Source organism: Chiloscyllium punctatum, chromosome 32, assembly GCF_047496795.1.
Source record: "Chiloscyllium punctatum isolate Juve2018m chromosome 32, sChiPun1.3, whole genome shotgun sequence".
In the NCBI taxonomy this organism is placed as follows: Eukaryota; Metazoa; Chordata; class Chondrichthyes; order Orectolobiformes; family Hemiscylliidae; genus Chiloscyllium; species Chiloscyllium punctatum.
This window is the reverse complement of record NC_092770.1, coordinates 52,486,338-52,498,689: the sequence shown is the minus strand read 5'-3', so window position 1 is coordinate 52,498,689 and position 12,352 is coordinate 52,486,338. Positions and strand designations below refer to the sequence as shown.

Here is a 12,352-nt window from a genome sequence, read left to right as displayed (position 1 = left end):
TTAGGTCAGTGTCATAATGATGGAAAAGGACAAAGAGTCATCAAAGTAAGAAAAATTATCTTGGGGAAAGTCAGTTTCAATGCAGTCTGGCCCGGTTCAATTGGACTGAAAATGTTGCTGGACCAAACAGAAATTGAATAATGGGTTATCTATAAAAATAAGTTAGTTTGGGCTCAATCAAGGTATATTACTATGAAGTGTAAATAGAGAGCAAACAAAGCTAGAGCTCCCTGGATGAGGAAAAGGGAGATCAAAATAAAGAAAAAGTGTACTCATGATAGATGTCAGGCAGATAGCACAACTGAAAACCAGACTGAATATAGAATGTTCAGATGAAGTGAAAATCATTACAAGACAATCAAAGAAACAACATAAATAGTGACCAGGAGCTAATATCAAGAAGATTACAAAAATCATCTAAAAGGCATACAGATAGTAAATGGGTGGTTAAAAACAAAAACAAGTGGGTCTCACTATTAAAATGAACTTACACATTAGGGGTGTGATATCCATCCCTAAAAAAAGGACAAGATGCTGAGCAGGTCATAATGTGACCAGAGGTATTTCAGATACTCAAAGAAGAGTATAAAAATAAACCAAGCAACTACAGATCGGTCAGTTTTTCCTCATGGTGGAGAGGATTCTAAAAATGATAATTCCCAGACAAAATTAATAGCTGCTTGGGAAAATGTACATTAATTAAGGAAAACCAGCACAGCTTTACTAAAGGCAAATTGTGCTTAATTAACTTTAAACAAGGCAACAGGAAATGTTGATAAGAGTAACGTTGTTGATCTGGTGGACATGGACTTCCAAAAGACATTTGATAAAAGTGCTGCACAACAGAATTATGGACAAACATAAAGCTCATGGCATCAAAGGGAGAAAATGCAGCAAAGTGAATATAAGGAGAGTCAGATCAGCCATTGAATGGAGCTCAATATTTAATATTCAGCTTGAGGGGCCATATGGTCTTATTAACAGCATGGATACAACGTTGGTTGAGTGACAGGAAACAAAGTTGCAGTCAACTGGTATTGTTCTGGGCTGATGAAAGTGTGACAACACTATCATTTTAAGAGGTGTAATTTTGTCATGGCTATTTTTTAAATGAAGAAAGGTTGGGACATAGGTGTTGAGCAGTCTGCTCCAAAGCCAATAAAGTAAACAGTTTGTGAGACCATAGGGTTTTTTTCAAGTTGTAACAACAGAGGCAACACAGGTGGGTGGGGTCAAGCTCCCATAGAACCAGAATTTTAGTTTTAGCTTTCAGTAGTAGTTGGGGTCTGCTGCTAGAATTGCATGTGAGACAATCTATTTCATTGCATTTGCCAAAGATGTGTTTTGTAGGATGTTATTATATTAGGACAGTTGCAATTTAGTAGCTAAATAATCTATTATTCTCTTAAGTTTTCCCACAGAGTTGTTATTCCAATTCTTCATTCTTTTGTTTGTATTTTAACTATAGTGTGAGAATAAAGTGTGCTTTTTTCAAGCCTAGTAGCTTGACCAAATGGAACACAATGCCTTAAACTTGTCTTTAAAAATAAGAAAAAGTTAGGGTCTAGGCTATCTTCTTAATAAGGGGGTTTGGTCTGGTCCACAACAGAAGGTTTCCAGTAGAGTTCCCCAGAGTCTGGGTCACCTTTTTCTAATACATATCAATCATCTAGACACTTGGTGTACAGTGCATCATTTAAAAATTTGTGAATAATACAAAACTTGCAAGCATAAAGAAACCTGAAATAAGGATAATGTAGAACTTCAAAAGGACAACTTGATAAAACAGACAGACAAATATTGATGGAATGTAATTCTAAGTAGTGTGAAGTGATTCATTTTGGTCAAAAGAATGCAGAGACACAATCTAAAAGAAAGAATACAGTTCCAAAAGGGAAGGCTCCATGGAGCAGATACCTGGGTGTATCTATGCATAACTCACTGAAGGTTGCAGGACAGGGAGAGAGAGAGAGAGAGAGAGAGAGAGAGGTTAATAAACCATACAACATGCTAGCCCTTATTAATAGGGTCACTGAGTATAAAAGCGAGGAAATTATGTTAAACTTGGACAAGATTCTGCTTTGGCCTCAACTGGAATGTTGTGCCCAGTTCTGGAGCCACACTTTTAGAAAGATATAAAAGGCATTACAGAGAGTGCAGAAAAGATTAATAAGAATGATTCCAGCAATGAGAAATTTCACCTACGTAGTTAGATTGGAGAAGTTGAGACTGGGTTAACAAGAAACCTGATAGAGGTATTCAAAATCATGGAAGGTCAGGTCAAAGTAGATATAAAATACGTTTCCATCGTTGAAGGAGCAAGAACAAGAGGGCACACTGGCAAAATAAATAAGGGCAACTTAAGAATAGTCTTTTTCATGTAGCACAAAGTTAGGATCTGGAATGAAATGCCTCAGGGAGGGTGGTAGAGGCAGGTTCAATTGTGGCATTCAAGAGGGTATTGGATTGTTAACTGTAAAGGAAGAAATGAGCTATGGGGAGAAAATAGGGGAGTGGCAGTAGCTAAATTGCTCATACAGAGAACTGGCACAGATAAGCCAAAAGGCCTTCTTCTGTGATACATACATATATAGATGTCTACAGTAGTGGCTTCCATGCATGCTTTTGTCTGAAGTTCAGATTTAAAGAGTTTGAGTGCACTTTATTTGGAAAACATGTTTATCAAAACCAGCAGCAATCTTTCCACAATAGTGATTGTGATTTCCGAAATATGACTTGTTTTGGCAAATATTGCTAATAATTCTACTTTGTTAGATGCATATTAGGTGCATGAGTCAGGGGTAAATATTGGGTAGGGGAATGGATTTGGGTGGGTCTCTCTTTGTGGACTTGTTGGGCCGAAGGGCCTGTTTCCACACTGCAGAGAATTTAATCTAATCTAATCTAATCATGATCCAACATTATTTCATTTAACATAAGATTTCAGACACTCAAACGTCTGATACCAAAATCAAATAATTTTCCTATCCTAGCAAAAGTAACATAATAACAAAAAGTGTATTAATAAACTCAGCAGAATCATACCAGACAGTAGTACACATATTTAATTATGCCCAGTACAATGGCAGTTAGCAGGGGCAGAATATGCCGAAACTTCACAGAGAATGGTCTATGAATGCTCTTGACATAAATGACTCAGGGGAGAGACAAATTACTTTAATTAGAGTTGATATGTTAGTAGCAAAATATCTTACAAAAGTGACTTAATGCTATGTGGAGAGGTAACAACTGCAGGTAAATACCAACTCACTCACCCTCAGGACTGCAGCCTAATGTTCCAAGAAGTTTAATGACCTGACCAGGACAGGAAGGACAGTATTGACTGCACTCCCCTTTTTACCTTGGACACCATGCGAACTTGTGTATTCTTTACTCACTAAGATTAACATAATAAAAGCTTCAAAATGCACTTTAAAAATAATTAACAAATACTTAAGATTATATTTTGCTGCACATCACTAAATTCCTTTCCATCACTTCACAAAAATAATCTCTCATTCCTGCTGTGCTATGTAATATAGCATACTCCACTTTGACTGCCAGCCACCATCAAATCCATTGACTCTTTTGCAGAACAAATGGGTACACTGTATCTTTAACAGGACAAATGAGGAAGCTGCAAACCTGAAAGTCTTCACTCCTCTCAGAAGTAGGTCATGAAACTCACAGAGACTTTGCTTTGACTGTGTGAGGTATTTGTTGGCAGCCGCTTTGTTAGCGACTACATACTTAACAGATTGTCTCTGTAGGTTTGGTGAGCTGACAAAGGGGGAATAAATGGAAAGGAGGCAGAACTATTTCAAACATCCATAACAATCAGATCCCCTACCCCAAAATTCATCAGCCAACTTGAAATGTCTCAAGATGCTTCACCGTAGCATAAGATGACCATAAGTTTACAGCCAACTTGGAAACTGAGCATTGCTTTTGTGTGGCAAATTTGTGCAGATCAAAAGAAAGATAATACACCTGCAGAACATACAACCTACAGCATACTGTAAGTCCCTTCCTGACCCATCAACACAGCTTCAACCCACCTCACTAATAGAAACTGCAAGTGTTGACAGGTGGCGTAGTAAAGAGAAGTGCAGTCTGACCAGGGCAGGAGACCATGTATCAGACCAGGCCAGGTTGGACCCAGATAACAACCCAGAGCAGTGCTGTGACCCTAGTGAAATGGGACGGATGTATATCATGCAAGAAGAAGGTCAATAATATTTTGTCCACACAAAGGTAAGTGCCACCATTTTCTCTCTTATACTTCCCACTTATAGGGCCACCACTCTCTCAAACTGTGTCACTTCACACTTATCTTACCAAAGCTTGGGGACTAAAAGTTTTACAATTGCGACCATCGTATTCACTCAATGGCTCTCATCCACCTAATTCTTCCTGCCCTCTGTGCTTCCTATCCACTCACTGATGACATTTCACAAGCTCTTCTGCTCATGTATCACCGCTAACTGCTGGTTCATTATGCTAAATTGCTCCTTTCATCTCAAAGCAACAAATACTGCATTTGAAAAGCAGCTACCTGCAAAGGCCTGGCTAATTGCAGTTCAACTATAGGATTAACCATGGCCTAATTCCCAGTCTATAAGGAAATGGGCACCCAGACTGACCATGGCCAGTTCCCTTGACTGGAATTAGCCAAACCACTTGATTAATTATTGTGGCACCCCCTGACTTTAACCCCATAAGACTGTTCCCTTTTTACTTTCACAGTGTTTGCTTGAAGCACTTTTTGAAATTCACTCATGGGATGTGGGCATCACTGGCTGGTCCAACATTTGTTGCCAATCCCTAGTTGCCCTAAGGTTTAGATGAGCTGCCTTCTAGAACTTCTGCAGTCTCTTTGTTGTAGGTACACGCACAATACTATTGAGGAGGGAGTTCTAGCATTTTGACCCAATAACACTGAAGGAATCCAATTTGGAGATCAAGATTGTGCGAGACTTGGAAGGGAACATGCAGCTGATGGTGCTTCCATAAACCAATTGTTCCTTATCCTTCTAGATTGCAGTAGTGGTGGGTTTGGAAGGTGATGTCGAAGGATCCTTGGTGAATTTCTGCAGTGCATCTTGTAAATGGCACACATTGCTGCTTTAATGCATCAGTGGTTAAAGAAGTGTCATTTTGTGAATGTGGTGTCATATTGCTGACTTGTGCCTCGTATATTTTGGACAGGCTTTGTGGAGTCAGGAGGTGAGTTCCTTGCTGCAGTATGCCTAGCCTCTGATCTGTTCTTGTGACAATGCTATTTATATGGGTAGTCCAGTGGTAACCCCCAAGGATGTTGATAGTGCAATGATAATGATGCCATTGAATATTAAAAGGATATTGGCAGATTCTTTGTTTGAGATGGTTAATATGTGGCACTTATGTGACATGAAGATGATTTGCCACTTGTTAGCACAAACCTGGATACTGTCCTGGTCTTAGTGCATTTGAACATGGGATGCTTTAGTATCTGAGAAGTTGTGAATGGTGCTGCATATTGTCCAGTATCAGCAAATATCCTGACTTCTGACCTTCTGATGGAGATTGAAGTAGCTGAAGATGGTTGGGCTTAGGACACTACTCTGCAGAATTCTTGCAGAGATGTCCTGAAGCTGGATAACTGGTCTTCAACTACTACACCATCTTCCTTTTGTGCGAGGTATGATATTGAGTATATTTATTGCAGATGTGACGTTGACATAGCATGATGCAGTAGAGTGACATGTTGACAGTCTTGACTGCTTACTGCTACCCACTGTGACAGCTGCCTTGTTCTCCCTTTGCGTTAAAAAGTAATGCAAGCCAAAGAGACTGGCAGTCTGTAATTGAGCACTGAAGACTCTTTGCCCTAAAAAAAAGAGTGAGGCCAGCAGTGTCGCAATTTCATCAACAGATGCCTAAGGGAGAGACAACGGAACGAGGACATGCCGCAACCCAAAGGACTAGCCACACTACCATACATCAGGAGCATTTCTGAACTGACAGCCAGACTACTGCGACCACTAGGACTCATAACAGCACACAAACCAACAGCCACGCTCAGACAACAACTCACCAGAACAAAGGACCCGATACCCAACATGAGCAAAACTAATGTAGTGTACAAAATCCCATGCAAGGACTGCAGAAAACACTACATCGGACAAACAGGAAGACAGTTAACGATCCATATACACGAACACCAACGAGCCAGGAAACGACACGACCAGCTATCCTTAGTAGCCACACACACAGACGACAAGCAACATGAATTCGACTGGGACAACACTACCATTATAGGGCAAGCCAAACAGAGAACAGCCAGGGAATTCCTAGAGGCATGGCACTCATCCACAGACTCTATCAACAAACACATCGACCTGGACCCAATATACCGGCCACTGCAGCGGACAGCTCGAACCGACAACCGGAAGCAGCAGAGACAGGCCACAGGAAGCTCCCAAGCACTGAGGATGTCACCTAGACAGGGGACGAAACGTTTGCAAGACAAATTCCCAGCTCGGCGAACAGAACCACAACAACGAGCACCCGAGCTACAAATCTTCTCCCAAACTTTGAGTGTCCAAGTAAGTGCAAAGTGAGGGAGTGCTAAGAAAGCAAACTATAAGATGCATCCTGTGTAGATATGAGATGTATAAAGTGACCTAACAGAAGCATGGAAGTCGTAGGTGCCACTGAAGTGCCGCATGCAAACTGTTGAAAGGCTGAAGTGTTGTGAGATTTGGTTCAAGAGCAGGAATTACAATGTGACAAGGCTGGTGGTTTGCTGAATGATAATATTTATAAAACATGCAGGAACATTGTGCTGGAGACACAATAGGATGAAGACAGGGATAAACAAAATCGGTAAAATCCTCCCACCCCTGCCAGATACTTGGACTAATTTACAAACCCAGAATTTATACAATCTAGTTTCTCAGGAGCAGAAGATTGGAGGTGTAATACAAATAAGGGGAGTTGAGCTAGTAGGAGAGTGTGCAAAGGTCTGGAAATAAAGTAGGCACTGCTCAATTGTAACAATTGAGAATCATTATTTAAGGCTTGAGTGAAATAAGTCACAAAATTTTTTCTCAACATCACAATTCTGATTTTCCCAATTTCGATGTATTCTCCCAACATTCACAGCATTGCTTACACCCTCACCAGAGATGGGAAATTTCTACCCCTTTGTACAATTCCTGTATTTACCCTAGTGTGAGCTTGACATTGTCTCAAGTATTAGCAAATTAGCAATTTAGTGTTAGTTTATTATTAATTTGTTAATACCTTTTCCTACTAAAGGTCAAGTTGCCATACCAAATGATAAGGCTCATCTCTCATTACAGAGAGATGATGACTAATGGTGATTTAACCTAAGAGTCACCATGCCTCAGGCAAGAGGAGAGTCCTTCATAGTAACCCTAGCCAGTGCAAGAATTGAACCCACACTATTGACATCACTCTGCATCAGAAGCCAGCCCTCCAGCCAACTGAGCTAAATGACCTCTTAACTGAATGATGCTTCATATTTTCGAACAAAAGCAGACTCTTCCTTTCTGCAAAGTTGCAGATCATTCACTTCAGCTTCTTGCTCAGCATCCTCCCTCCCCTTCCTTTCCCAGTACACCTCTATACCATCTCTATCCACCCCACCTCTGTCAAATTTTATTAAAATACTTTGCTCAACCATTCAGTACTCTATTGTGGAAAACGCTCCTGCTAGAAGCATCAATATATTTTTCCACGACAGACACTGACCAACCCATTATGTTACCTTTCCAGTGTTCTTTGTTTCTGTCTCAGATTATAATTTCTGTCGCTTTTTGCCCTTTATTTGTGCTCATGAAAACAGTTTATTTCAAGACAACTACAAAGGACTAAACACAAACAGCAAAATAAGTTTCAAAATGAAAGCCGAGTACTAACTTGTAAACAGATATATTCCAGCGGGGGCTCTGTTTGGACTCGATCGTATTTAACACCTTAAGGAAATCGAGATAGGATAGTTTTGCCTCAGGTATCAGTCCCACCATCCCTAAAAAGCGATGATACTCTGTTGTTGAAAGCAAGCAGTTGTCAAACAGAGTACGAAAGTCGTACATTGTAATTAGTCCATCATGATTACGGTCCAATCGATCAAATACAGAATGCAAATCCTTTCAAAGAAAATTCAATAGGTCATTAATAGACTTACCCAGTACTGCCAACATTATTTTAAAGCATCTTTAATAAAGAGAATGAAAACAAATTGTAATATCCACTGAAAACACTTAAATATAACTAAGCAGCCTTACCAAAATTGTACTTTTCAGTTTATCCGTGATGTAATTAAAACAGTCATCTGCAATCATGCGTTTCATTTTGGAATCACCTGTATCACTGTAGCACTGCTTTACTGATCTGTAATCTGTAAACCATGTGACAAAATATTTGACATTTGATTTAATAACAGTTTATCCTATTTCTCCCTTTCTATAGCTCCTGTTTCCCCTTTCTTCTTCTCATGCCCAAATCTTTATTTATTTATTCACAGGTGCTTTGTATCACTGGCTAGGTCAGCTCTTATTGCTCCTTCCTAGTTATGCTGGATAAGATGTTCACAAGTTGCCATCTTGAACTACTACAGTCTTTGAGAGATACAGGCACTGAGTGCTCTTGGGAAGAGAGTGCCAGGATTTTGACACAGTAACAGAGAAGGAACAGCAACACAATTCTTTATCAGAATGTCATGTGACAGAGAGGGAAACTTGCAGTCAGGGTTGTTAGTCTTGTCCTTCTAGGTCGAAGAGGTCATGGATTTGGAAAGTGCTAACAGAGGTCCCTTGCTGAGTTACTGTGATACCGTGGAAGACATTATGCATTGCCACCACTGTATATTGGTGGTAAATATTCAAATTAGGGATGGAATGCCAGTCAAGTGAGCTGCTTTGTCCTCTATGGTGTTGTGTTTCTTGTGTGTTGTTGGTGTTGCACTCATCCAGGCAAGTGGAGAGTATTCAATTACACACTTGACTTAGGCCTTATTTGACAATGAACAGGCATTGGGAAGACAGATGTGAGTTACTGGCTGCAGAACTCCTAGCCTCTGACCTGCTCTTGTAGCCAGTGTGCTTATAGTAGTCCAGTCAGTTTCTGAGCAATAGTAACCCCCAGGATGTCAAGAGTGGCGGGGTTCCACCAGAAATGAAACTAGAAACTTGTTCTTTGGTAGACCCTAGCTTTGAGCAGTTATGAATAATTGAACAAGACAGATGTTGCAGTATGCCTCGTCCTCAGGCACTGATATTCCCCATTTTCCTGTGGGGAAGTAATGGTCCACAGATAGGATCTCCCTGCAATAGCAACAGCAGAGATACAGAAATAGTAGGAAGGAAAAAGTAATAGTATGAATCATGAATTTGATGTAGCAGGTTGGACCTGCATGTTTATGAGAACAAGTCCTGACTTAAGAATCCTGCAGTTTCAGAACATATCTTCAACTCATTTTTACACTTGACTGTAGAATTTTTAGGTCAAAGCTAATAAGTAGTCATTTAGTAGTGAAGAACTTGTACCAGATACTCGGTGATGGACACATCTTCGATTATTGTTGAAATTTTAAACCAGGCAGGTACGTGCTGATTGATCAAGACATTTCCCTTTGAAATGAACCAAGAAATGATTGGATGACTTATCAAATTCTCCAGGCCAATAACTTGACCAGAGTCCTCTTAACAACAAATCAGCACTGTCTTCTCATACAGTATAAACTGTCACAACACCTCAGCGTAGTGCACTGGAAATTAAGCTGCACTATTGCCAGAGTCATGACAAATGAGACGGATGATTCAATGCAATTATTAAAATCCCAGGCAGGCACTAAATTTCTTCAGTAACAACAAAAATAACTAGTCATTGTAAACACTTAACATTAAAAACAACAGTGAAAAGAAAGGATTTTGAATTTATATACTTTGAATTTTACCCCTTTTAAAACTTCCATACACAGACACACAAAAAAAGAAACAAAACAATTATTTTGAACCTAAGTTAAAAACAAATTCAAGAAACACAGATCTGTACCATCAATCCATATCATAAAACCAGATAGGTTGTCCTCACAATCCTCAACTCTTCAATGATGTCTCAACATTATTTGCACACCTATAGTTCACTGGTTACTTAGTTAGATCTGGGGTCTTTCTTGGTTCTTTGGTTTTAGAATTATTTCCTTCAGCACTTTCAAATGCATTTTTTCCTTCTCTTTCAAAAGGAAATTGGAGAAAGCAACTTTACAGAAAAGAGGAATAGAGAAACAATGATTTAGTTAGCTTCCGGAGATCTCTCTGCTTCTCTCTGGGCTCTTCTGACCACAAAATAAATAGTACCTCTTAATCTGGACTCTGTGTGCCCAAAAGGTAATGTTGTTTCATATGAACTAGTTAGCTTCACTTGTTATTCTAAGCTGTAAACAACATCTTGTATTGGACAAACAGCAGAAAACTAGCCACTAGGATACATGAACATCAACTAGCCACAAATGACATGACCCTCTCTGACTAGTATCCTTACATACAGATAATGAAAGACACCACTTTGACTGGGAAAACACATCCATCCTAGGATGAGCCAAACATAGACACGCATGAGAATTCCTAGAAGCATGGCATTCCAACTGGAACTCTATCAACAAACACATTGACTTGGACCCCATTTACTACCCCCTGAGAAAAATAACAGGAAATGACATCACCAACCCAAAGAAACCCAAACATACAAATAGAAAGCAGGAAACATCAGCAGTGCTTCGTCCGGAAACTCACTGAAGATGTTACCTAGTATGGCAACGAAATGTCTGAAAATAAACCTTCCAGCTCAGCGAGCAAACCTACATCCAATACATAACATAAAGGCAACACATCCCCTAAAAAGGACTCTATCCAGTTCAGCTATATTCAAATTATACTTTCCTTTAAATTGGTTAAAATGCCTAGATGTGCAGGATGACATCAAGGCTGAAAAGAATAGGAATAAAGACAAGGTAAATCAAAACATGGTTGGGCAGTATCAAATTCAGGTTTAAAAGTCTAAGGAGTAGGAAGGGAAGTTTGGATAAAACAACAAATTTCACAGTGTTAATTTTCTGAAAGGGGAATAACTTAGAAACTTGAGGCCTCCTGTTCTGGAACAACTGAGACTATACTTGCTGCTGTGATGATGAAAATCCAGATTTAACAGCAACAGTAAATGTTTATAGTCTTAATTGCCATGTGAATGAATGTTTAATAGTCAGGTTACCTTTAAAGCGTTGTGAAAAGTCGGAGAAACTAAAATCTTGATTCTTGAACCCCAGCACGTCAGCCAGAATGTCAAACTGATGATCATCCATAATTATTTCACAATCATGCAATACCTAAAGACCAAAGAATCCAACATAATGCAGCAAAATAAATTTTAATAAATTATTTTTTACACAGCTCTCTATATGCTAAAATACCAAATTAATAGCTGTTCTCCAAGTCTTAATTAACTTTCACTCAGAAGATTACTTGGCAATAAAATCCAAACAATAAGGGTACTACTTAGAATAACCTTTTTTCCCTCTGTTACTGCCTGCTATCACCTTCTCTCTTCTTCAGTTATGAGCAAAGGACACTTTTGGGCTATGGATTCCTCCTAATGTATTCCATAATTAGTTGGTAGCAAGTTTTTTGATTCTGTGGGTGAGTTTTGAGAGTAAAGGTTGTGTGGAGAAAACAATGTGGCATAAGTTTATCTTCCTGAGTCAGAGTGATTTATATATATTCTTTTTGGTCTTGGAAATTTCCCTCCTATAAAAGGGCCATGATACAGGGTTCAAACTTAAATTCAATAGCAGTGGGAATAAGCACTGTAAAACTGACTATAACATTTACAAAGTAGTTAAGCTGTCATTTCTAAAATTATCAAGCTTACTTGTTAACTTATTTTCCCAACTAACAATAAATGCATGTAAAATCTAGCTCCAATAAAATAAAACAAACTTAAAAGTTCTGTACATTCCTGCATAGCCTGAACTCTGACACTTATTATTTGTAAAGGAGGATACCAAAAATCTTAAAGAAGCAGAACAATTTTTAAGTTTCTGTGAAGTCTGTCAACTGCTTGCAAGTGGTACTGTTTCTTTTTAAAATGGATGTTGTTATTAATTTAGATAAACTGACCTGACCACCAGCATCTAATCATCTAACACTATCGATAGCGGAGAAGGATTTGGCCCCATTTTCACTCCCTCAACATTTCAGCAAAATTGCATGGCTGAAATAGGCAGCTGTGTGAAGACTCAACAGGACATTGTTTTTAGGATCTGACACAGAAAATTGTAGATTAAATG

The 12,352-nt window shown here is 39.1% G+C and overlaps 1 protein-coding gene across 1 annotated transcript in view; it reads right to left on the bottom strand.

Annotated features, from left to right (window-relative positions):
- The window catches only part of efcab6 (EF-hand calcium binding domain 6), a 116,282-nt gene that overhangs the window by 48,172 nt on the left and 55,758 nt on the right, over positions 1 to 12,352 (bottom strand). Inside the window, exons 18-20 of the mRNA XM_072552383.1 lie at positions 11,278 to 11,392; positions 8,295 to 8,407; positions 7,927 to 8,156 (exon numbers count right to left, since the gene is read on the bottom strand). Of these exons, the coding sequence (XP_072408484.1) occupies positions 7,927 to 8,156; positions 8,295 to 8,407; positions 11,278 to 11,392 (458 nt within the window). The remainder of the gene's footprint in view (positions 1 to 7,926; positions 8,157 to 8,294; positions 8,408 to 11,277; positions 11,393 to 12,352) is intronic.